The sequence below is a fragment of the Muntiacus reevesi genome, chromosome 8, assembly GCF_963930625.1.
Source record: "Muntiacus reevesi chromosome 8, mMunRee1.1, whole genome shotgun sequence".
Classification (NCBI taxonomy): Eukaryota; Metazoa; Chordata; class Mammalia; order Artiodactyla; family Cervidae; genus Muntiacus; species Muntiacus reevesi.
Window position 1 is genome coordinate 47,623,369 of NC_089256.1, and position 27,208 is coordinate 47,650,576.

Consider the following 27,208-nt stretch of genomic DNA (forward strand, 5'->3'; position numbering starts at 1 on the left):
GAGGTTTTTATGACCCAGTAGGGCCAGGTTTCAAATTAGATATAAGGGATGGAGGAAAGGGTCACAGATGACTACAGTTTTGTCCAAGGATGCTTTGGAATCTGGATGGACAGGTAGACAAATCTGGATCTGGAAGAGAAGGGGGCAGAAAAAGAGGGCGAGGGGGACTGGTGTACCTTGTGATGGAAAGGCACCCTGGCCTGAGCGCCAAGAAGACTGGGCCCTGGCACTAATTTTGTGATCACGTCGTGTAACTTGCCCTGGTCTGTGCTTTCTTATATCTAAAATTAGGAATTTAATCCAGCAAACATTTATTGAGCATCTACCATGTGCCAGGCACTATGCAACCATCTGTCTCATATTTCCCACATGTGCCCTAAGCAGGGTAGGATTCTGTCAAGCAACCCAAGTCCTGGCTTTTGCTTCCCTCTAGTGGTCACCGTGTGCCATTAGCACTGTTCATTTTCTCCTCTGTTACCGGAGCCCTGATCTAAATTGAAAGTCAGGAACAGAGAACACGTTAACATTTCATGGACCAAAGCACATCTTTTAAAAAAAGAAAGAAAGAAAAGTTTTTCTTATCCCTAGTAGCTCAGACAATGAAGAATCTGCCTTCAATGTAGGATACCTGGGTTCAATCCCTGGGTTGGGAAGATCCCCTGGAGAAGGGAATGGCTACCCACTCCAGTATTCTTGCCTGGAGAATCCCAAGGACAGGAACCTGGCGGGCTCCAGGCTATGGAGTCTCAAAGAGTCAGACACAACTGAGTGACTAACACTTTTTTTGCTCCTCTATTCCTGGAGCACTGACCTGAATTGAAAGTCAGGAGCAGAGAACACATTAACTCCTAATGGACCAAGGCACATCTTTTTTTTTTTTTTTAAGTTTTTGTTAAAATTACAAAAAAACACAAGTTAAAGAGTGAAGATGAAACTCGATCACAGATCACGGACAGGTAGTAGGGAACAGGTAGTAAGCAGTGTCCAGCAGGGGCATCCTAATAGATATCCTCTTTGGTAACCAGGCTGGGAAGCAGTGGTGAGGAAGACACAGTGTCAGAAACCAGACATGAGACATGGTTGGCAGTCAGTCCAGAGCAAAACCAGCCAACAGCAGCAGTTAGAAGCAGAAAGTCCCATTAGGACTCACCCAGTAGTGGGTGAACCTGGGCAAATAGCGAATATGGGGTCACAGACCAAGACCCAAATTCACACTGAAAAGGGGAGGGTAGGACCAGGGATAAGAGGAAATCCTAACAGTGATTCACTGACAGCAAAGACTTGACAACTTTTAGGGAAGCCGTGATGAGACTCCGGGAACCTTTCTGTTGCTGCTGCTCTCTCTGTTCGCTGGGCATTTGTTCCAGATCATTCATCTGCAGAGCTGGCATCTGCACAACTGGAGATGGCCCAGTGGTGATGGAGCTCAGTGGGCCGGCATCAGAGAAAGGCAGGTGCTCTAGGGTCCTCCTGGCTTGTGGGTAAGCAGGAGTGAAGTTGTTATCCACTGTCCCGGCCCAGGGAGGGGCCGAAGCTAGTAACAGACACAATTCAGAGCAGACAAAATCGTGGCAGTACCTGTGGGGCAGTAGTAAGGGACATTGTTCCTCATCCCTGGACCAGTACCTTACGTTTCCCCTGTCGTGACCCTGGGGTGCTTATATGATGTGTGTTCCCCAACAGGTAGTAAGCCTGGTGAGGGCAGGTCATCACAACCATCTGCCTCGCTGCTCTGCACCCTGTGCCCACCTCAGTGGCTGGCTGCAGAGTAAGCAAATGAGTGTGGATGAGACAACTGCACTCCTAAGACTTGGAGTCCTGCTTTGTGATCTGCCGTCTGTGACCCTGAGCCTGTCATTCCTGCTCGTTGAGCCTCAGTTTCCTCATCTGTGAAATCAGGGATCCGTGAAAGTCAGATAATGTCTGTGCAAGAGTTTTATATGCTATAAAGGGCCATTCAGATGTGAATTATCATCTTATTCAGCCCCAAAATGAGAAATTAACAGGATGTCTCCTGGCATCTCTTTTGGCCTATGTCACTATGGGTGTTTGCTTTCTGAGTCAAAGTGTTGAGAATGTACTTCTTTTGAATGTGAATTTGTAATTCACCCCCCACCCGACAGCCTGCCAGCAGCTGGCCGGCTGTCTCTTACATTCTCAGCAAAGGCTGAGACAAGCCCTTCTGTCACGGGGTCAACAGGTCACCCCTCATTTAATGAAGATAAAAAGAGTGAGTTAAAAGTCTCATAGCCCCAAGTTGAGAAAGGGCAGGTGCAAGCTTGAGAAGACCCTGCGATTCAGATTGGGGTTTGCAGTATATTCTACTTAATAGGCATCAACAGTTTGACTTAACAAGAGACTCTCAAACCACATGGAAGAAGTATAGCAGTCACTCCTGGAAAGTTAGTGTGTGCCTTGGTCTATGCTGGAAGACTCCATCTAAGGAAATAGGTTCAGTCCTAATAGATGCCATCCTATTAGGAGGGACAGTAACATAGTGAAGTTTATCCAGAAGAATATGAAGATAGTATTGGAAACTACATGTTTTAGAGCCATTAGAAGGAATGTTTAAAAAAAGGAAGAATTAAATCCTCTGTACTCCCTTGGAACGCAGACTGAAAACCATGAATGAAAATTAAAGACAAGGAATATGTTCTTAAAACCACAGCTCTTCACCAGCAGGGAACAGTATCATAAAGCAGACAGCCAGATATCTTTAAAAGAATCCAACCTTGAGTAGGAGGCCAGAGAGAAACCCACGAAGGCACTTGGCTCCTGTGATCTGTCATCCTAGCTGCCCCTCCCAGCTTTGCAACCTCTGCAGCATGGATCTGAAAGCCCTCTTCCCACATTGACATCACTCTATATATTGAGGCATTCTGTGGGAAAGTGGACTTAGAGCCTTGTGTTATTCTTTTTTTTTTTTTTGCTTGAGAAATTTTATTTATTTTTCTTTTTATTTTTATTAGTTGGAGGCTAATTACTTTACAATATTGTAGTGGTTTTTGCCATACATTGACATGAATCAGCCATGGATTTACATGTACTCCCCATCCCGATCCCCCCTCCCACCTCCCTTTCCACCCGATCCCTCTGGGTCTTCCCAGTGCACCAGGCCCAAGCACTTGTCTCATGCATCCAACCTGGGCTGGTGATCTGTTTCACCCTAGATAATATACATGTTTCAATGCTGTTCTCTCGAAACATCCCACCCTCGCCTTCTCCCACAGAGTCCAAAAGTCTGTTCTGTACATCTGTGTCTCTTTTTCTGTTTTGCATATAGGATTATCGTTACCATCTTTCTAAATTCCATATATATGCGTTAGTATATTGTATTGGTCTTTATCTTTCTGGCTTACTTCACTCTGTATAATGGGCTCCAGTTTCATCCATCTCATTAGAACTGGTTCAAATGAATTCTTTTGAATGGCTGAGTAATATTCCATGGTGTATATGTACCACAGCTTCCTTATCCATTCATCTGCTGATGGGCATCTAGGTTGCTTCCATGTCCTGGCTATTATAAACAGTGCTGTGATGAACATTGGAGTGCACGTGTCTCTTTCAGATCTGGTTCCTTGTGTTACTCTTTTAGAGGAATGACATCATTAATCTAGCAAAGTTTGGTGAAAAGTGTATTGAAAACCCGAGTCTGGTCTTGGTCCAACTACCAACTAGGTTGAGATCCTCAGTTTTTCCCTATATGAGTTAGAAGGGTTGGATAAGACTTCTCTTGTGGTCCAGTGGTTAGGAATCCACCTACCAGGGCAGGGGAGCATAGGTTTGATCCCTGCTTAAGGAAGATCCCACATGTCACGGGCAGCTAGGCCTGTGTGCTGCGACTACTGAAGCCTGCACACCCTAGAGCCTGTGCTCTGCTGCAAGAAAAACCACTGCGATGAGAAGCCTGCACACCACAACTAGAGAGACTGGCCCCTGCTCACCACAGCTAGAGAAAACCCGTACACAGCATCCAGAGCCGGCACAGTCATGAATTAATTATTTATTATCTAAAAAAAAAAAGAGATTGAATAATATCTGACTTAACTCATGTGCTTACTTACTAATGTATCCTTTCAAGCAACAAATGTTTATTTAGTATTTACTGTCTTCCAGACACTGTTTTCCTTAGTTAAGTTCCTTTCTTTCTTGGGGAGTTATTTTTCTCATCTGTAAAATTAGAGGATTGGATCAGATGAGCCCCCAGATTCCTTTCACCTCCAACAGGCTATAAATCCACCCAACAGTTCCAGCATCATCTCAGTCCACATTTCATTGTTTTAACTAAAAGTTTATCACGTAAGACTCTGATGAATGCTTTGCTAGAATCAAAAACCATTTTGTGGATTCAGACAGTTCATTTTTTTTATAAAGGGAATGAAAGAATTAATTTTATTTTGTATGTATCAAAGGCATATCACATTAAGAGAAACAAAGAAAGTAAAGAGAACTTAAGGAAAATTGGGAAAACAAATGGTAATCATAATACTCATTGAATGCTTGTTGAGGCAAACTTTTTAGTCTTTAAAGTCTGAATATGTTTTTAGTGTACCCTCATCTTAATGATGGTTTGGGCATAGAATTCTAGATTGGAAGTCATTCTCCCTCAAAAGTTTTTTTTTTTCCTCCCTCAAAATTTTAAAGAAATTGTTCCATTTTCTTTTATGTTCAGTGTTGTTAAAATCTGCTATCATTATGTTTCTTGATTTTTGGAGTTTTACCTGACTTTTTCTCCTCTCTGAAAGCTTTTAGGATGCCGTTTTACTGATATGTTCCAGTGCTGTGCTTTAGAGTAGGCCTTTTGAAAAAAAAAAAACAACCTAATTACAGCAGGCACTTAGAACACTGTATCAATTTGGCAGTTCATGCCCTCAGTCCTAGGGATTTTTCTTTACAATTTATTCCTTTCTACTTTATCTAAAACTTGTCGGATTGATTCTCTCTAATTGCCTTATTTTTCTCTTACTTTCTTCTACTGGTGTTCTTATTCTACTTTTTGGAAAATTTGAATATATCTCCAACTCATAGGGCTACCCTGGTGCCTCAGCTGGTAAAGAATCTGCCTCCAATGCGGGAGACCAACCCATATATGAAATGTCTCTTTCCAATCATAATTTTAGTTTCTAAGAGCTCTTTCTCATACTGTAAGTTTTCTCCTTTCTGTAGCAGCCTGTTCTTTTTTCATGGATAAAATATCCTTTTATCTCTCTGAGGATAGTATAGTGTTGTTGAAGTTTGTCCTGCCTGCGTTTTGTTCCCTCTGAGTTCCTGATCCTCTTTGTTTGCCTAGTTTGGTTTCTGTCAGGGAGACTTTTCTGAAAAGTCTGGTAATTCTTAGCTGAATCTTGAGGCACCAAGAAAGCTGACCACATATTCTGTGTAAAAGGAAGGCGCTTATTGACCGGAGGGATTCCCTGTTGGTGATCTGGCAGGGCACTGCAGCTTTGTGGGGAGGGGTTCCCAGCTGTCAGTTTCTATACACCGTATGGTTTCTCCAATGAAAAAACCTTAGATCTACCTAAAATGTTTATATTTGATTGCCAGTATTCTGAGAGCCAAGAGGGACAAAGATCTGGTCATCTCCTTACTCTGTGTGTAGATATTCAGTGAATTTCAATTTTTCAGGAAAATGTGCATTGGGTAGAGGGGGATCTAGGGATCTGCTTCCTTTCAGACGTTCAGCCCTTCTCACCTCTTCAGCCCCGCCTGTACTCCTGCCTTCCTTGTCGCCTGGTGCTTCCAGCTCCTGAGGCTGTCTGAGGTCAGGCAGGGCTAATTGGAGGGAACGGGCGTGCTGACTTGGGAAACCTTTAAAGGTGTCCACATCACCTTCCCTAGACAGCAAGGGCCAGTGCTTCTAATTGGCTGGATTTAGGACAAGACTCCATTAAGATGTTTAAAAAGGAAAAAAAAGTATTCATTTACACATTAATTCATGGCATAATCATTATATAATCATTTACATGCCTATATATTGATACATCTGGCACAATCTATTTCCAGATAAATGCACCATCAAATTGATTTCTCTGTTTCATTTTTCTCTATTCCTAACTTTCCCTTCAAATTTAAATAATAATAAATTAATACCTCTGGCATTCATTTTTAAACACTTAGCTAATTCTGCTCAAGGCACTAAGTGCTTTAAAAATATTTAAAAGTATTAGCTCATTTAATACTTACAAGTGTTATCTCAGTTAATCTTATAACAACCTACAAAGTAGGTACTGTGACATACCCCCATTCTACAGATGAGCAAACTGAGACCAAGATGTTAAGCAACTTGTCCCTGGTCACACAACTGATAAAGGGCTCCAGAGTCCCGGCCTCACCACTAGTCTGTGCTGCCTGGGGAGAATCTGTTAAGCAGAGCACACAGAAGCTGAGGCTCTGAGATAACAGAAGGAGGGGTGTATTCCTACATTTCTGAATATTACCAGAAACCCCACAGGGAATATTCATGTTCTTTTTCTGTAACATGGGGAAGCTCACAGAGGTAATCTAGTTCACACTGTTTATACAAGAAGGAGGTTCCATTAATCTCCAGATAGTAACCAAGCAAAAGTGACCTACATGAAAGCAGTAGTTTCTGGTGAATTTGAGCAAGAGCCAGGGGTGGTTATGAAGTCTTCCCTGGTGTATAGCACCAAGGAGCAGGAGGAAGGTGAGGTGCTCCTTCTGCCCCCTGGGAAGCATCACAGAGGGTGGAGGGTGAAGTCCACCCAGAGACTGGGCAAGAGGACAGGCTCCGCAAAGAAAGCCTGGACCCAAAAAGGAGAGAGACTGGGAAAGGAAGCGAAAGAATCTGCTGATGACTCAGGGGCAATGGGAGGAGGCACAAATGGTAATTAGCATCAAAGGGGTTTAACAGGCCTCACCAAAGACTCACACCCAGGCCAGGGACACACTGCTAAGTGGGGGGGAGGGGGGGGTCACTAAGTAGGGGGGTCACTGTGAAGTGAGAAAGATGGGAGATTACAGAAACTGGGGTGCAAGGTCAGGGAAGACTGCATCACACCCAGCTTCATGCTGAGACTGTGCTATCATGTTAAGACTCATGACATTTTTTTCTAGCAGGAATAAGTCTGGTCTTAGAATCTGGAGTAGGATTGAACTGATAGTTTGAAAGTAAAGCAACTTTCAATTTCAGATAGTTTAAAAATATGCAATAAAACTTCAGTGCAGCCTCAAAGTTTTGGACAGGACATGACAGCCCTTCCTGGTGCCCATCAAATCACCTGTGACCTCTGTGGTGTGAGAGACAGGTCTAAGGACACCCATCAAATAGGAAAGTTGTTCATGGAGGGAATAAGCAACAGGCTGGTGGAAGAAACTCAAACGTACATCATGAAAAGAACAAAAAACAAGCTACTGTGGGGGGATTGATGGTCATCTTAGAGAAATCAGGGACTCCGCTAATAGAGAAAAAAGTCAAGTTTTTAACATTTTGATCAGTAAAAAGGGTCTAGAACACAAGGCCTGCTTTACCCTTGGGAACTAGTTAAAGAAATAACCTGATCATAGCTTTATTTTCTTTGAGGATAAGCATAGCTCAGCTCAGTGGAGAGTAGGACATCTGAAGTGCTGGGAAAGTCAGCGAGCTGCCTGATAGCAGATCTCCATGGGGCAACTTCAGAGTGAAGCTGCAGGTGTAAGAGGGGGAAGCGCAGATAACAGTGTTCATGGACAGACAGCTGGCAGTGGGAGAGAGCAGGTAGTTAAAGGAGGCAAGGAGGGCCCGGGAGGCTGAAGAAATTATGAAAGTAATCCAAGTCTAGAGCCATGAAATGGGAGGATGGGGCAAGGGGAGGGATAGATGCATCAGAGAAGTAAGAATGAGAGCTGCTTAGGTGGAAGGCTTGCATACTCAGGAAGCAGAGGTTGTTCAAGGAACTGATCATTAAAAGCAAAGTCATCTTTAAAATAAGTCAGTTCTGGGAGATGTGGATACTGAGGAAGAGAGAGAGTGTGTCCAGACAGCTGCCTTGGCTGTGAATGGCCCTCCTTGGGGAGGAGTCAGAGGCCAAAAGACAAGCCCAGAGTAGAGGCAAGGAGGGTAAATGGGCAGTGGTTTTCCAGCTCCGTGCATGTCTCCATGGCTAGTCAGTCAAGTGGGGGAACAGCTGAAAGATAGGCTGTATGTGGCAGTTTTGTGGTTTTGTGTTGGGAAAGCACAAAGGGGTCATCTCTGACAAGGGAGTGTTGGAAATGAAGCCAGATGGGAAAAATAATATGCAAGCCTAAAAGGAAAGTTAGAAAACAAATATGCTGAGAAATATAAAATAAAAATATAAAGATTTGCAAAGGAAGACCTTAAGTTCTAAATTGCCTGTGAAGAAGAAACTAATTAAGTGAAAACAGGAATTGTTCTTTGCAGCATTTTCTGTAACAGCCTGTTAGATAAAGCTGTTTAAGTTCCTGGGACTGGAGATTTAGCTCAGGCAGAGAGATGGGAACTTCCCAAATGTGCCACTTGCTGCAAAGGCAATAAGAAACCATGAGGATGGGGACACAGCCACTGGTCCTTGGGAAATGGGAGGAGGAGGAAGAGAAAATAATGGTCATGGGACTCTGTGAGTCAGGAGACACCAGAACTGATCAGAAAGAAATATATACACATGAACTTTTCTATGGAACTGATACTTTAGTATTTGTGAGGGATTTGGGCTTATTGGTTAATGAGCCATCTGTGTAGGGGCTTCCCGGGTGGCTCAGAGGTAAAGAATGTGCCTGCAGTACAGGAGATGGAGGAGTCAAGGGTTCGATCCCTAGGTTGGGAAGATCCCCTGGAGGAAGGCATGGCCACCCACTCCAGTATCCTTGCCTGGGAAATGCCATGGACAGAAGAGCCTGGAGGGCTAAAGTTCATAGGATTGCAAAGAGTCAGACATGATTGAAGTGATGGAGCACACACACACACTCTGTGTAATTAATGTTCAGATGGTGGTGAGAAGCATCACAGTCCAGAAAGCGTAAGGCACAAAGCCTGAATGAATTACTTTAAGAATTGCAAGGAAGCACCTTAAATGTGCAAAGGTTCCTCAGAGATCTCTTGGCCCCTCTGCCCTTGACCATCCCCATATCAACAGGGGCTCTTAGAACTTTTCAGTACTAATTCCACTGGGGGTTTTCTGAAGCAGTGTTTCTCAATTGCAAACCCCAAATCTGTGCACCCTAAAATTTCCCCGTGGCTCTGGGAAGAGGACAGGGGCTGTTTGGGGGCAGCCATGCCTTACCACTGCCTCATCCATTTCTCCTCATCCCTCTGTTGCCACTGTTTGGGATTCCCTTATTGCCATGGGGATGGGGACCCCATGTAGTGATCTCTGACTTAAGCCATCGAGGTGAGAGGAGCCAGGTTATCAACCCTGTATTTGATGCAAGTGGGTTTGGCTGGATCTAGAGCATGAGCATCACAGAAATGCCTTTCCTTTATCTTCCACGTCCTCGTTTCTGGACTGTCGGCCTGCAAGCGGCACACAGCACCACCTAGTGGTGCTTCCAGGCTCCTCTACTAGAACTGGATTTTGAACTGCAGAAGGCACAAAATGGCTCCACCCTCTTAACCCTCTGGTCCTCTACCTGCTGGTGGGTGGGTCTGGCTGTAACTTGCCCTCAGGGGCAACGGGCCTTGTGTCTGGTGGCCTACTGAGCTGTTTGCAGCCAGAGCTTCAGGCCCCCTTTGTGTTCCTTCAACAGTCTGCAGAGGGCCACACCCAGCCCCGAAAAGGTTGCAGGTTACAGCTCAGGCCCTGTGCACACTTGACCCCAGCAAAGAACCTGAGTTCCTGAGGGTGACACAGAGGAGAACTCCACAGAAGCATAGAAACTCAGTAACAGAACTTCTTAGAGTTAAGGAAATGTCGTGGTTACCTAGCCCAGAATCCTACAAATGGTCCATTAGTAGAAAGTATAATCGACCTAGTGGGATGCCACCAGCAACTGAGAGGGAGAAAAATTAAATAGAATATCAGAATAAAATTTGTGTTTCAGTGATACAGTTATTCATATGTAGTGTAAACTGGTCAAGAATTTCAATCCAAAAAGCTTAAGAGACCTGATGTAGGGCAGGCAAACTGAGAGACCCAGGAACTCAGGCCACTGATGTCTTCTCCCTATGTGCCTCCCACCCTCTCCAACCACAGACATACCTGAAAATGTGAGACTTGCCCTGTGGTGTGTGGTTTAAGGAGCATGGGATTTGCAGCCGAAGTCTGGGTTCAAGCCCAGCTGGGTGACTATGGGAAACCGCCTAGCAGTGTTTCTCAAATGGCAGACCATGGGTCCCCTTCCAGAACCCTGAGTTTCAGGAGGAGGCCTGGAGGTTCCTTGTTAAAAACATGCATTTCTGGGCCCTGATCCAGGAGCAAGGGAGGGAACAGCTAGGGCATCTACATTTTAACTAACCTCCCTAGGTGATTTCTATGCACACTCAATGTTCCAACCACTGATCTTGACATTTCTGAGATTAAATTTCTTGATGTAAGAAATGAAGATGGAGTGGGTAATATATGTGTAAGAGCACTCTTCAGACTTGAGGTATTTCCATTCCACAACATCCTTCTCTAAATGACACTTCGGAGAAGATAATACCAGGAGAGTGGGCTAGTAGGGTCTGTGTACTTAATGGGAGAGTCAAATGGAAAAAATGAACCAAAACCATATTTCTTTCTTCCTGTCTCTTTCCACCTCCCACCTTTTGTCCTACACTTTCTCTTTTTGACCTAACCCTGATGGCAGAACCATGCCCATCCATGAAAATGTGTTTAGAGTGGACTCCATGCTTTGTGATTGGTAATGATGCATATTGCAGCTATGAGTCTGATATGTCATGTTAACCTTTTCGAGCCCACTGTAACGTTCAAGTTCCTTTAATAGAAAATTCTCACAGTCCTGAGAATTTTGACCCTGGGGGGACTGTTGATTCCCTACTCACTGTCCTTACCTACGCCGTGCTTACGGTTCAGCAGAAGCCTCTCTGCATGTGTGTGAAATTCATAGCTACCCAACAGGCCTAGACTAGTGCATCACTGTAGCTGCTGGTACTGACAGTGCAGGCCCTGGAGGCTTAAATCAAAGATGTGCAGACTGAAGGTGAGGTCCCTGGAGATAATAGGGATCTTCCCCCTGGATCTTAAAGAACAGGCTGCTGAGCTGGGCCCCTGGGTCTCCTGCTCCTCCCTTCCCCCACTTCTTACCCTACCCTGAAGTGCAGCAGCTCTTCTAAGAGGTAGGCTGTGTGCCAAGTTCCAGAAGACAAATGAATAATGAATGGTTTCTCTCAGCGAGAGTAATAAGTCTCAGTGTTCAGCTAGTAGAGGGTGTTCCTGTCGCAGGGTCTCTCTCCCCAGTTTTATTGATTCTGCCCCAGGAATGGTGGCAGGCCTAGAGGGAAGAAGGCTGGAGCACTAAGGCAGGTTCCTAAGGAAGATGCGCCCGTTCTTCTTCTCTGCCCATCTTCTCCCCGCTCCCCAGTGGCTGAGCAAGCAGAAGAGAACAGTCTTCTGTGTCTGCCATTGAGCTGAGGGCCTGTTCTCTTTTCTATCTCTAGTGCCTCCATTTTATGCTAATAGCTGCAGCATGGGGTGGGGATGAGGAAGGTGGCAGGAATGAGAAGGAAGGGAGGTCATCTCCATTATTCCCAACATCAATTAGAATCAAGTGAGAGTGAGTGAGTTAAAAATGATGCCAGAAGAATGTGAGGGTCAGGAGTGCAGCCAGGCGTGGGGCAGAGGCGCCCTTGGAAGAAGAAAAGGGACACACTAGGGCCAGGCTTGGAGGACACAGTTGGCTGGAAGGTTGTAGAGGAACAATGAAAAGAACTAACTCCCACGCTACAAGAAGGAGTTAGAAGCAAAGCCCGGTTCTGGGTAGGCTCCAGGCTGTCACTGCAGCTAGAGTGAACCAGTGAGTAACTGAATAACACTGCTAATTTCTTGGTTGTTGTTTTTTTCTTTTCCTGACTCCCTCTCCGATCTTCTGCCCTTTCTCCACCCTGAATCTCATCCTTTCTATTTCCCTTCATCCTCCCCTCTGCTCTCATGCATACTTTGTCCCCTTCCCCACCCACCCCCCTACCCGTCTCCCCCCCCATGCCCTCATGTTCTACTCCACCCCCACCTCACCCCCAAAAGCTCTCTGGCGGCTGTGAGTTGACCGTGGTGCTCCAGGACTTCAACGCAGGCCACAGCAGCGAGCTGAGCATCCAGGTGGGACAGACGGTGGAGCTGCTGGAGCGGCCGAGCGAGCGGCCGGGCTGGTGTCTGGTCCGAACCACGGAGCGGAGCCCCCCTCAGGAGGGCCTGGTCCCCAGCAGTGCCCTGTGCATCTCCCACTCCCGAAGCAGCGTGGAGATGGACTGCTTCTTCCCCCTGGTGAAAGGTAGGGAGAAGGGGGGGAGGGAGGATGAGGACCAGAGGCCGCCGGAGATGTGGCCCACTTGTTAGAAGAGCATCATGGCACTCGCTTGTCTCAGGAGCCTGTTTTGACCTGTGGGATTTCTCTGGGACCCACTTGTGAAGGGAGTGCGTTGAGAGCTTAAAAAGAAAGAGCTATGGAACAACCATGTAACTTTGGGAAAGAATCACTTAATCTTTCTGAGTCATTTTCATCTTAAAAATGAAGGCTGACTTAGATGACCCCTAAGATCCCTGGTAGCTCAGTCAGTAAACAATGCGCCTGCAATGCAGGAGACCCAGGTTCGATCTCTGGGTCGGGAAGATCCCCTGGAGAAGGAAATGACAACCAGTATTCTTGCCTGGAGAATCCCATGGACCCAGGAGCCTGGCAGGCTACAGTCCATGGAGTTGCAAGAGTCAGACAAGACTTAGCAACTAAACCACCAAGATCTCTTCTAACTCTCCCATTATATCGCTAGACATCCAAAAAAGTTCTTTTCCACCCACAGTCCAGTACCTAGATTCCATTCTCCACTAACCCCTCCCCCACACAGTGGCGGTCAGTTCCCGGGGCCCCTCCCCCTACCCCAGTGCTCAAGGTCCGCAAAAGACTGAGCAAATCTGGGGGTAACACACAGCACAAGCCGGTTGAGTGTGACCTTCCCCTCAGCCTTGCCAGGGTCTGAGACACTCATTTATGTGCCTCTGACGTACAAATTACTGGGGCTTTGGCTTCCGTTTTGTATAAGCTCTGTGTTCTTCCCACTTGCTTGTTTATTCACTGTCTCACACTGGGGAGACTGAGCCCCTGAAAACAGTGATTCTCCAGGCGAGGGGTGTCGCTGGACTGGCAGCATCTTCATCTCCTGAGAACTTTTAGGAATGCAAATTCTCAGACTCCACTCCAGACCTTCTGGGCCAGAAATGCTGGGGCAGGGCCACAGTCTGCATCTTAACAAGTCCCCAGGGACACCAACACACACTCAAGTTTGAGGGCCTCTGACTTAAGAAGTCAAGGCTGTCAGGGCCTTGAAGTCACTTGTTTTACACTGAGGACACTGACGCCCAGAGAACAGCCAAGTTCTCTTAATTCTGAGCTTCTTTTTGTCACTGGTCAGACATCTACCTCTGGGTTTTCATGCAACTCTGTGCTAGGTATTTATGGAATGGGAAGAGGGAAGGACCTGATTCTGTCAGGAGGCAGGGGTAAGGGTCACCACGGAGAGCTGTTGATGCTACTGCCTAATGAAATTGTGATATGTTTTCATTTCTGGAATTCCATCGGATCCGCCTCTAAAACCTGACTTCCTCCTCTCCTCCACAAGGTGGCGCTAGCAGGTTGCATTATTGGTGCTGCCTAGTTTTTCCAACGGCCTGGATGGGGGTAGGGGTGGTTTCCATCCTGAGAATGGCAGCTAAAAGCTCACACACACACACACACACACACCCCTGTGCCTCGCGCGCACACACACACACACACACACACACACACTGGATGGGGGTAGGGGTGGTTTCCATCCTGAGAATGGCAGCTAAAAGCTCACACACACACACACACACACACACACACACACACACACCCCTGTGCCTCGCGCGCGCGCGCGCGCGCACACACACACACACACACACACACACACACACACACCCACACCCGTGCCTCGCCCAGTGCAGCCATCGCATTTCCCTCTTTGCTCTGTATCAGGAAGTTGTGTGGATCTGTAATTACAGGTGTAGCTCCTCGGTCCTCTGAAGTGGTCACTAGAGAATCTGGTGGTTTTGGGGAAGGGAAAAGCAGGGGATCTCGGGTTCACTTGAAATCGCCCCAAGGGGGAACCTGGGACACAAAGACATTAGAATTGTGCGGGTGAAATGAAGTATAATATATGCAAGACACTTAGAACAGTGCCTGGAACTCAATACATGTTAGTTGTCAGGATAAGTTATAGTTATATTATATCACTTCCACAGATTATTCAGCAAAATGACTGAAAATTCCCATCTCTGGAGACAAAGCCAGGATGGCCATTCATTTGCTGGGAAACTTAACTGGTCACTCATCTCCCAGTGTGGGGTGGTCTATCAGAAAGGACTTGACTTTCAGGGAGGACCTGGGCTTCTTGCCCTAGGCCTGGCTTCCCTGGTCCCTGACTGGTTGCATCTCCTCGCTGCCCTGGCCCAATGCGGGAGGGGGAGGTGTCCAGAGGGGGCATATGGTTAGTGGAGAGTTAATTGAAAATGGGAACTGAGGCTGAGGGATGCAAAATAGAGGCAAGAAAGCCAGGAGACTGTCACGGAACTTTCCAGCTAACTCTGCTGCCATCATGACTTATGAGCACCACCCGTGGTGCCTATCACCATTTCCTTGGCTCTTCCTGTTGGCAGCCTGCTTGCTCTCTCCCAACATAAGCCACTTAGGCGGGGTTTCACATGGCAGCCTGTGAGCTCTCACTGGCTTCTCACCCCTGTGGATTCAGGATCCAGCCCCCTCCTCCAGGTGCCTGACTCTCAGTAGTCAGGTTTAAGTCTCTCTTCTCAGAGCAGCCCCACGGCCCTAAAGAGGCCTCAGCTGGAGGTATGTACACTCAAGCATACGCCTCATCTTGGAAGAGCCCCTCTGTCTCCCTCTAGGACCTGTCCGGAGTCTCAGCCTCTTGGCAGAAATTCGATAAGCTATTCCTTTTCCCATCCAGCAGGCTGCCTATGGGCTACCTGGCCTCCTCTCCTCTCCAAGTGACTAGTCTCCAGTGGGCACTCCACCTCCTGAGTTATGCCCAATGGAACTGAGGCTGGAATGATCTTCTGGGGGTTGTGGAACCGGCTAGCGCATCCTCCAGTGTCATCAGAGGTCAGAATTCATTTCTTTATCAATGCTCAGAAGGCAACTGGTCCTCTTAACCTTTGAGAGAGCATCAGGCTAGTGTTTCTACAAACCTTAAGGGGTAGGAAATCATGTGTGTGCTGAGTGCTGCCTAAGTACTCAGGCACGACTGCCATCCCCAGAAATGGAGACAAAAGAGCCCTGGATGTCGGCACTGAGGAGGGAACTTGGAGAACCACGAGAGCAGGGTTCTCAACTCTGGCCACCCAGGATCACCTGGACGCTTTATCAAATGACAAGATCCAGGCCCCACCTAGAACAAGAGGTTTCGGAATTCCCAGAGTAGGCCTGAGGGTCAATGTTTTTCAAATCCTCCTCAGCTGAATCCAAGGGACAGAAAGGTTGAGAACCACTGCACTGGCCAGCCTCCTTTCTTGTAGGGGCACTTTGGGGCACAGGAAAGCAAGGTGACCTCTCAAAGCCACAGAGGGAGTTGGTGGCAGAGCTGGAGGAGACCAGGCCTCCCACCTCCTCGTTGAACCTCTGCCCCACACTCTGCCTGCTGGGCTTCCAAGAAGCTCCAGGGCCTTTCTCTAGCCTTTCCTTCCTGAGGCTACTTAGGAGTCAGTGGTTGCTTGTTTCCTCTTGATATGTTTGTGGCAGGACCGCTGGTGGGGCTGTGTGACAAAGCAGAGGGGCCTGCCTTTACTGTTACACCCCCCTGATATACTAGAGCTTCTCCCTGGAGTTGGGCCCTGTGGACCTAGTCATTCCTCTTCCTAATCCCCTCTGACTTTCTCAGCAGTGAATAGCAAAGGCAGCACCTCCCAAGGGACAAAGACTTTGTAGCGGTGGTTTCAATTCTGGTGCATCTGAGAACTACCTAAGGAGGAGATTAAAAAGTACTCATGTTTCATGCCATACCCCCGACCAGTTAACTCAGAGCCACCAAGGGCCTGGGCATTAGTATTTTTTAAGTTCCTTGGTAATTCTAATGGGTCGAGAGTGACTGCTTTATGGGTTTGGTGCTGCCTGAGTGTCAGACATAGGAAGGACTTTAAAGTCTATTGGTTAATATGCAGTTATGTAACAACTCAAAGAACCAATTCGATTTTAAAATGAACAAAAGACTTGTATAGACAGTTCTCAAAAGAAGGTATACAGATGGCCATAAGCCCATGAAAAGATGGGCAACATCACTGATCGTGAGGGAGCCACATGTCAATGTAATGAGAAACCAATTCATAGTGGTTCATCAGGAAAGCTATTATTTTTTTCACAAACCATAGAAAATAACAGGTGTTTGTGAGGCTGTGGAAAAATTGGAAACCTTTACCCTGATGGTGGGAAAGTAAAATGGTGAATTGCTATGAAAAACAGTATGGGAATCCCCAAAAATTAAACATAGAATTACTATATGATCCAGCAGTTCCAATTCTGGATGTATACCCCAAAGAGAATTGAAAGCAGGGACTCAAAGAGGTATTTGTACAGTTATGTTCATAGCAAAGATGGAAGCAACCAAAGTGTCCATCAGTAGATGTGAGGGTAAACACAATGTAGGATATACATACAATGAAATATTATTTAGACTTAAAAAAAGAAGGAAAATCTGACACATGCTACAGTATGGATGAACTTTGAAGACATTGTGCTAAGTGAAATAAGCCAGACAAAAGAGGACAAAAACTGTTTGATTCCATTATGTGAGGTAACTACCGCACATAGACAGAAAGTGGAATGGTGGTTGCCAGGGACTGGGGAGAGAAGAGGAATTATGTTTAAGAGGAGAAGAGGAGTTAGTGTTTAACAGGTACAGGGTTTCACTTTCGCAAGACAAAAAAATTTTGGAGGTAGATGATGGTGTAGTTATACAACATTAGAGATGTACTTACTGCCGCTGAACTGTACACTTAAAAGCGGTCTTTCAAAAAAGCACTGGTCCTGGGTACTTCTGCCCCAGGGTCCAAAAATACAGCCCAGGTTCTTCTCCACCCAGCTCTCTAGGATACCTCTGTTCCTTCTCTTTTCCTGTATGATTTTGCCCTGGCTCCAACTGAGCACCTGGAGAAGCTAGCCATAAGGAAATGCCTGTTTGCTTAGCCAAACTAAACCAGGGCCTGGTGAGCCCTGGCGCTGATGCCCTGGAGGAAAGAGGCAGTGCCCGTGGCGGCCTGGCTTGTTTACGGGGAGTCCTCTCTTATGGGGTCTCCTGATGAATTCTCCTTTTATCACCCAGCTGGCCTTGGGAACAGCTTTCCCAGGCTGGGGAAGGTGTGCAGGTATAGAACAGTGGAGAACAGTGGGCTGTGGAGGGATGTACCACCACAGCCTGAAGATGCCAAGCAAGTCGTGATACTGTTGACCTGTGTTAAGTGTGTAATCAGCTTGTAAAAGTACCTGGCCTTTATTGAACCTCACTAAGGGCCAGATTCTGTGTTCATGCTTCACTATTTTCCTCATTTGACAGACTGAAAACTGGGTCTTAGATCAGGTAACTTCCCCAAAGTCACATAGCTTGCTAGTGGTGGATCTGGATTTGAATGCAAGTCTGTTTTCCAAGGTCTCACTCTTTACCACAGGGCTCCACCACCTCCCAAGGCTGGAGGTACTGAAGAGAGCTATTTTGCTTTTTGTCCTTTCCTCTGACTCAGTGCCCTTGGATTTACCCAGTCTAGCTGGGTGAAGGTTGAGAGAGCACAAGCCCTGTACACATGCTGCCTCCCACTCCCTCTCCCTCTGGTCTCCTGGGCTCCCTGCTCTATGGGCAGTAGTGGCAGACAGACTTGTCCTGTGCATGCTTTGCCCCCTAGAAGGAGACTGGCTGGAGCAGAATGGCTCTGAGCAGCACTCTGGCTAGTGGGCTAAATGGGGTCCAGCTCTGCTGGGGGCCGGTTACCTCCTGGAGCTGGTCCAACTGGTCTAGCAGATTCGCTGCGGGGTGGGAATTCCCTGCACTTTCTGCTTCAGAAGCGAAAATGCACCTTTACTATTTCCTCTGCTGTCAAATCCAGACACTTAGAGTCTCCTCCTGCCTACCGGCTACAGAGTTCACTGCCAGTCTCTCACAGGACTTAATAATAGTGACTGCCTTCCACTCTGAGGCTCTCTATGGGCCGGTCTTTTTTGTTGTTGTTGTTATTCTGTACAGTTATTCATATTGTGACATGTTCTAAAATAGCATTTGTATCATCTTTTATCCATGTCTTCCTGATTTACCTCTACAATCCCATCCTGTTGTAAAAGCATCTGCTTTTTTCTCTCCACATCAGGCAAGTACTGTAAGTAACCTAAAGTGATAGCAGTCTAAGTGTCCTGTGTTTAATCCATCCAAGCATAGCATATAAACCTTCATTTTGAGGTCCAATTTATTAGGTTGAACCACATGAGATAGCCATATTTGTAGTCAAAACTGGTTGAAAATCAGAAATTTTAAATGGTTCGATCTGATATGTTATAATCAGCCTATCTTTTTCATAGAAGCATACTTGCAAATCTTTGAGAAAACTGGGGAGGGCTTGGTACTCAGGGAGTCAGATGGACCAAGAAGAGGACAGAATATGAAACAAGTAGAAAGTCACTGAATCTTGGTTTCTGCGACTGTAGGGGAAGCAGATAAACATACTCATCTCTCACAGTTGCTGGGAGCCTCAGAGGTTGCAAAGTTAAGTAGGAATGCTTTTAAGCTGTGAAGTTGTTCTCTTTGTTATGTGTATAGATTGCTTAGAATGAAACATAAGTGACCCTGCTATGCATGAGGTTTTAGAGTGACATGTAGAAGGGCATGGATGGCATGATGCGAGGTGTGGAATAAGAGTCTTGAGGTGGAAGATCTGGGCCGGGGAGGGGGGTGTCCTGAATCCTGGCCCAGCCACTGATAAATTGATAATCTTGAACAAGATACTTAAAATCCATAAAATGGGCAATAGTGCCCACTTGCCTTGAGTTAGACTTCTGTTCTGTGAGTACCACACTGTCGATTAACATTCATTTCCCTGTCCTTTGTCCCAGTTCTGATGCCTCTATAGGGATGTGTCTAGGGTGTTTCCAGCTTGAATCTTCCCCCGGGCTGTTCACGGGCTCAAGGTTCTGTTTCTAGTTCCATCCACAGGCCTTGCAAAGGCCCAACATCATCTCTACTCTGCACCCTCTCCCCTCCCTCAGTTTCTATTCCTGGCCTACCCTGAGCTCTTTCTGCGCTACCAACAGCAGATCCAGCTGACTGATTTCCTAAGAAATAATGGTGGACTCCTCTCTTCTCATTTTCTTTTGCCTCCACATAGAGGGTTAGGGTTTATATATGATATATTTGAGCTGAAAATTCATATTATTCCCTGGCTTGCCTCTCTCGATGCCCTGTTCTTTCATTGATTAACTCTGGTCATTGAAGGTAACGTTTGAATCATACCCTAGAGCTGGGCTCACCGTACGTGATGGAGGGCAGTGCTGAGATGTTGAGTGTTGCTGGGTGGGCATGAATGTGTCCTTCGCCAATTCAAAGAAGAGAAGGACAAAGACTAATTTTGTAAAAACTGCCTTACTTTATTTTCAACTGAATTTCTTCCACCTACCTGTCTGTGTTAGGATGGGCCAGAAATGACTCAATAGTTACTGACCAAATGGGAGCCCTCCCAGGACAATTTCAGGAAGAGGGAGATGTAGGTGCCATCTAGTTCATACCTTACCCTCCTTTTTATTTTATTTTTCTTTTAAAGATAAGGGATCAGCAAAGATAGAACTTGCCCCGAGCCTACCTTGTTTTGGGTGAGATGTCCTCCCTGGGACTGGCTACCATTGTCTGATATTATTTAGGACATCAAAGGGCTTGGAATGGAGGCCTCAAATAGAAAAATATCAGGTCAGGCCACATCCCCCTTTCAGTACACCCCCGTGTGGTGCTGCTCCAAGAAGAGATGACACAGGAGGAGACATTGCATTATCCAAGGAAACAACTGATGCCTCTGGGATCCTCTGCAGAGATCCTGCAGAGCCTGACCCTATCCTTTGTGTAACTAGCCTGCTGACACTTAGCTTATGCCAAACGCCTGTTTCAACAGCATATTTTCATGCCTCCTGGTGCCCACTGTAAATCTGTGAAATATACATGAGAATGATGCCTCTTATTATTCCAGGGGGAAGAGGGTGAGACATGAATAGCATCTTTGCTCCTTGGAGCCTCATGAACCAGCTCAGAGCTGGTGGCACTCAGAGCTAAAATGAGAGCCTCAGATTCAATCCAAGAGAGGAGAGGCTACCACTGTGTGTGCTTGCTGAGAAGGAATGAGAGAGAAATGATAGAGAGGAGAAATCAAAAGCAGAATGTTTCCCAAAGAGAAGATGATGCAGTTTTCTCTTACTAGAGCTACTTCAGCTAGAACCACTTTCCCCGCAAAAGGGCAGGGAATGCAGAAATGACACGCACAGATTGTAGCATGAGAGGCAGAGAAAGAGCAACAGAGGTCTGAGGGCTGGGGGTAAGCCCACCGGACCTGCTCAGGGAAGGTCAGAGATGAGAGGATCATAATAGTTGGTCATGAGGAGCAAGCCTTGCAGCCCTCAGCCTGAGGAGCTTTCAGTAGTGGAACTCTGATGCTACTTGGCCAGAGAGAGTGTTGAGGACCCTCTTCCTATCACCTCAATGCCTTCCCCTGTGTCAGTCAAACTTTGAAAACATCTACCCCTCGTCTAGGACCCCCCGTAGCACTGAACCTGCAGTCTGAGCTCAAACTCTACAACATGGATGAGGAATTGTTCAGTTTGCAAGACTTGCCATGTTTAATACCAGCTCCCCATCCACTGGAGCAGAGAAGCCATCCACTCACAGACCAACCTGCCTCTTTTCTTGTCCTTACCTTTGGGAGAGGACTAGGCTGCCTGGTTTCCCCAGCATTGTCCCCAAGCCCCAGCTAGAAACACTGATTCTGATATTGTGTCCATTTGCCTTACTCTCCACAAGGCCTGTATGCTACAGGGGGTGTGGGTGCCTACCTTTGTACACAGGTGGGCATGTGGATAACTACCATTGCTGGGCTCCAGGCTACAGGGAGGAGGGCTGGGCTCAGCTCAAAACAGTCCATGGCTCTTGTCTCACTAAATAACAAGAGCCCCTTGTGTGGCTGCAGGGAGGCTCCTGCAAAACCTGCCCCAGAGCCTGTTCCCTGACTTCATCTCCTCTTAGTTCCCTTCTGCTGCTCTAACAAATTACCACAGACTTAGTGGCTTCAAACAACACCATATTTATTCTCTTATGGTTCTTTAGGTTATAAGTCCAATGTGATTGTCACTGGACTAAAATCAAGAATCGGCAGGACAGCCTTCCTTCTGGAGGCCCTAGACAAGAGGCTGTTTCCTCACCTTTTCCAGTTTCTAGATTTCTGGAGGCCACCTGCATTCCTTGGCTTGTGGTCCCTTCCTCCATCTTGAGAGCAAGTGATGTTGCATCTCTCTGGTCTTTCTTCTAAAGTCACATCTCCCTCTGACCACAGTGGGAAAGGTTCTCTACTTTTAAGGACTCACATGATTACATTGTGCTAACCTGAAAAATCAAGTATATGCTCCCTATCCCAAAGTCCCTAATCACGTCTGCAGAGTCCCTTTTGCTCTGTAAGGTATTGCATTTACAGTTTCTAAGGATTAGGTGTGTGGACATCCTTGCAGGGATGGGCATATTCTTCCAACCATGTCCTACCACCTCCTGACCAGCCTGCCTGACCGAACTCTTCTGCAACTGAGTGATGCGTTCTCCTGCCCAGCACCCACACCTTCTGGAACATCCCAGGTCCTCATATAGCCAGATGATTTGTCACCACACTTCCTTCACGTCTCTGCTTAAATGTCACCTGATTAGAGAGACTTTCCCTCACTCCCACCCTCTACTATCACACTGGATACCCCTTTGCTGTTTTACTTTTCCTCATAGCAATTATGTCACTACCTGGCATGTTTACCAATGTTTATTGTTCATCCCCCCCGCAACTGCTTCCCAGATTCCCTGTACAAGTGAAGAGGTTTTGTTTATTTTGTTCTTTACTCTATCCTAGATAGCCTGAACAGTAGCTGACATATAAGAAGGTCTCGGTAAATATTTATAGGAAGGAAGCAAGGGAGGAAGGAAAGGAAGGACGGAGGGAGGGAGGGAAGGAAGGAAGAAGGAAAAGAGAAGAGAGGAAGAGAGGAGGGAGGGAAGGAAGGAGAAAGGACCGTGTGTCGAGGACTCCTGAGAGAGTTCATCTGTGAAGAACAGGCTCAGTGTCCTCTGTCCCCCGAGGACTGCAGAGGAAACCGGCTAACTTTATCAGAGGGGCCTGAGGATGGGGTAGGGAATAATATTCTGAGGCCTGGAGTTCTAACTGAGAAAACCTTTGCAATCCTGCTTTCTGGGAAATCTTCTCTGGGACACATGGGCTAAGCTTACCTCTCATGCATCTGGAATGGTTGAAAATTCAGAAATATAAAGATGGGCAGCTTCTTCCACATCCCTCCCATTCATGAACTCCTCCATAAACTGACTTGAGTTACATTAAGGCAAAATCGACACTGCATTTAATATATCGGAAACCTCTTCATCGCACCCAGGAATCTACATGCTGCTGTAGCTGCTATTTCTGCCTGTGGGAGGGAAGAGGGCAATGACAGTCAGAATGAAAATACCATCCCTCATAGTGGACACTTAGTAATGGTGAGCCTTCCCAAACTGGAACTCCGTCAGAGTGATAGACGGGCACTTCTTACTGCCCTACTTCGGGAACACTTTGACCTACTTAGAAGTGAACCTTTTTGGAAGTACATAAAACCTGAAGTGGTTTGTTTTTAGCAACTCCAGCTGCAGTCATCATCTCTCACTTTGATAAATAGCTTGTCTCCTCCTGAGCTCAGATCTCAGGTACCCATCCTGACTGTCTGTAGCTTTACCTCACTGTCCCCCAGAAGAGCATGAGCACTGGGTGTTCTGGTGAGACCCCTAGGTCCTTTGTGAAACCCCACGGCCTTCTCACCATCACCTGGGCTACCCTTACCTGGGGCTTGGTTCAAACCAGTGAACGATCAGTGATACTTCCTTCCTGAAAAGCAGTGTTGGCAGGGCAAGCCAGGCTTAACTTTTTGAGCCAGAAGGAGGCAGAGAGGAACAGAGGGACACATTTACAGGGCATAGTTGAAAACAGAAAGAACAAGTTCAGTAGTAGTTTAGTCCTTGGAGTCTAGACGCTGTCGCTAGGTGAATGGAGACACCCACGGGGCCAGCAGTGGTGCAGTGGTTAGACCACACTAAACAGATATAACTAGAAGAGATTACTATGCATACTGCTAGCAATAATGCTTTTTCTGTAGACATTACTATTAAAATAACACATATAACCTGAGGCTAGCTATCTACATAGACATTACACAATTTTGAAAGATATGTTTGGAGTTCAAATTAAATATAGAAAGAATGTACACATTGCACCTCCTTTCTTTTAATCTTAAGTGTTTCTGGTCACTGATAATTATTATTCTTCACATAAAGATGAAACCTGTACTTTATGTCTGGTCTTGGTTTGCCGTCAATTTCCTTTTTCTGCTACAAAAACATTGAACCAACTGCTTTCCTGGAACTCACCTTGTTCTTTGTGTTTGCTCAGCGAACACATCATATTCAATTTATGTTTCTCATACAAGATTCCCATATAAATTCCCATATATAGGTTAGCTTAGTGAGTCACAGATAGTAGATATTAAAAAAACAACTCTTTGTTGAATAAATGATCAGTACTTGGCAAGAACCTCGGCGTTTTAAGCCGCAGTCGCAAATGGAGGCCAGGACAGGATACTTTGGGGGAAATTAAGAACCATTCCGGTGTCAGCCATTAGGCAGTTTACAGATCAGAAATCTACGCAGGAAGATGGGGATTAGGGAGCATGTGGTTAGTAGTTGGAGAGCGTAGCAGGTGGTGGGAGAATGAGTCAAAGGACCAGCTGTCAGAGTTTGAGAAAGTGAAAATATTTGAATTGGGGTGCTTCCTAAACTCTATATCTACTATGCAGGAAGTAATCCCGGAGTCCCAAGGTCCATGGTCCTTAGCCCTGACTTCATATTGAAATAACCTGCAGAGCTTTAAAAAACTCTAGATAGGAATCTGGATCAGAACCTGAGAGTGGGTGCTGGAGCTGAGATTTACTGCTGAGGAAAAGGCAGGTAAGTGACTGGTTGGGGTGAGACTGAGGAAGGCAGGCCCGCCCATAGTCACCAGAAACCATGCCACAGTCCTCACTGGGCATGTTCTGTAGAAGGTGCATACTGTACTTTTCACTGTAAGAAAGTTCTCACAGGAATCTCTAGGCCTGAGTAGCGGCATAGTACAGGTGCTATTCCATCTCTAGGCTGAGTTCTCATTAAGAAACCTGGATAAATGTTGTGATTTTAAAAAACTCTGTTCCTATAGATCTGAGGAGAATAAGTCTAAAGGATAAAATTGGATACACCTGTCAGTGAAAAGGGCAGATGCCTGAAATCATGATCCAGTGTTCCTGAAGCCTGTGGCTGACTTTGGGCAAGAGGGACACTGGTACTAAGCCCAGCGTTGTGGTATACTAGGCCCAGTATGTCTGCAGGCTGAGACCAGAAGGAATTCCTTGGGGCTCACTGTTGTGGGAAATGGAGATGAGGTAAAATGGACACACAGATAGGCGAGAGCCTAATTCATGCAAGATAGACTTGGAGACATCACTGAAGACAAATTCTGCCAAAAATAGGGATAAAACTCAACTATCTGTTTGGAAATTAGGAACACTCCAGAGATACTGCTGGAGAAGGCAACGGCACCCCACTCCAGTACTCTTGCCTGGAAAATCCCATGGATGGAGGAGCCTGGTAGGCTGCAGTCCATGGGGTCACGAAGAGTCGGAAACAACTGAGTGACTTCACTTTCACTTTTCACTTTCATGCGTTGGAGAAGGAAATGGCAACCCACTCCAGTGTTCTTCCCAGGGATGGCGGAGCCTGGTGGGCGGCCGTCTATGGGGTCGCACAGAGTCAGACATGACTGAAGTGACTTAGCAGCAGCAGCAGCAGAGATACTGCTATAGCTCAGTGGTTCTTAGCCTGAACTTTGGGAGTGGGTGGGGTGGAGTTTGAAAACCTTGAGATTATAGACATTCCACTGTCTTATGCAAAATGATGTTTATTTGGAGTGGCGTTCAGATAAGGTCCAGGGATAAATAAAACTTCAGGGAAGAAGTATATTTAGGTGATGTCATCGAACCTCTCACACACACACCCCTACGTCTTTCTCATTTCATCTCTTTCCTCTTTATGGCAAGATGGCCTCCAGCTGCTTTAGGTTAACATTCTATCAACGTAGAAATCTTCTGAGGAGGGATTGCTACTTTCACAGTAGTTATCGCTAAGGTCTCTAGTTTTTGATCATTGGTTGAAATTGGGTCATTTGCTAAATCTGAACCAGTCCCCTTGGCTGGCTGGCTAAGCCCAGGTCATAGGCCTATACTTAGAGTGGAGCATGGACACAGGGAGGGTGTCAGCTACATCCAAAAACATGATCTAAGAATGGAGGAGAGCTGGTTTCTCAAAGAAAAATCAAAATGCTGTTGCAAGAAGAAGAGGATATAGATTGCAAACAGATGGGGAAGATTTCACTACCTAGAGAGTCCCTTGGACTGCAAGGAGATCAAACCTGTCAATCCTAAAGGAAATCAGTCCTGAATATTCATTGGAAGGACTGATGCTGAAGCTGAAACTCCAATACTTTGGCCACTTGATGCAAAGAACTGACTCATTGGAAAAGACCGTGATGCTGGGAAAAATTGAAGGCAGGAGGAGAAGGGGACGACAGAGGATGAAATGGTTGCATGTCATCACCAACTCGATGGACATGAATTTGAGCAAGCTCCAGGAGTTGGCAAGCTCAGGGAAGCCTTGCAGGCTGCAGACCATGGGGTTGCAAAGAGCCGGACACGACTGAGTGACTGAACTGAACTGAACTGAATTGGTCCTCAATGTGTGGTCCTTCTACCAACAACATGAACATCATCCTGGAACTTGCAGAAATGAAATCCTTAGGCCCCACCCCAGACCTACTGAGTCAGAAAGTCTGGGAGTGGGGCCCAGTAATCTGTGCTGTAACTTACTCTCCAAGTAATTCTGATGCACACTCAAGTTTGAGAACCAGCACATTACAGCGGTGGCTCTCAAACCATGCTGCATCTTACAAAACACCTGGGGAACCGAAAAAATATGGATATAGCCTCACCCAAAGTGAATTCATCTGAATGCTGAGAGGGATGGGGGAGGAAGACCCAGGCATCAGTGGCTCTTAAACTTGGTTCCACCCTGAAATTACCTGGAGAACTTTAAAAAAAATACTAAGGCCTAGAATTTATCAATGGAAAAACTTCCCTGATGATTCTAATAAGCATCTGTGTTTAAAAACCATTGCCCTACCATCCCCTCCAAACTGTCCTGAGGACAAGTAAAACATCTAGATGTAGGTTAGAGGATTCAGGCACCTATTTTCTTAAATCCCTAAACTCAAAACTTGGTCAAATATCTAACATTGATTCCCTTTTCTTTCATATTCATGTTGAGTCTGTTGTAGCAGCTTGTTCCACAACAACTGGGATTGTTTCTGTTTGAGAATGTAGACCCAGTGCCTTAAACAGAGCCTGGCACATAGTAGGCACTCAGTAGGTATATGCTGAGTCCATGAATCACTCTGAAATTGGTCAGTGTCTCAGTAGTATTCAAGACTTCCTTGCTGGGTTTTAGACATCACTGGAAGACACACAACGATGGGACTCTTGGGTTATTGATGCCTAACCAATCTTCAGAATGGCCCAAAATGTGCTGATCATATCAACTTAAGATGGGTAGGTGTCCCTAATGGCTTTATTTTAATGTCCTTTAAATTGACAGTGGGTGGATTCCTGGTTAATAAGGGCCAGTGGAAACATGCCTAATGAATCCTTTACATGGAGACTAAGATTACTTTAAGGGTCT

The 27,208-nt window shown here is 46.2% G+C and overlaps 1 protein-coding gene across 12 annotated transcripts in view; it reads left to right on the forward strand.

The window, feature by feature from the left end:
- Positions 1 to 27,208, forward strand: part of KALRN (kalirin RhoGEF kinase) — a 678,650-nt gene that overhangs the window by 522,733 nt on the left and 128,709 nt on the right. For all 12 annotated transcript variants that reach the window (XM_065943374.1, XM_065943379.1, XM_065943376.1 and 9 more), the window contains exon 34: positions 12,135 to 12,381. In XM_065943374.1, coding sequence (XP_065799446.1) covers positions 12,135 to 12,381 — 247 coding nt within the window. The remainder of the gene's footprint in view (positions 1 to 12,134; positions 12,382 to 27,208) is intronic.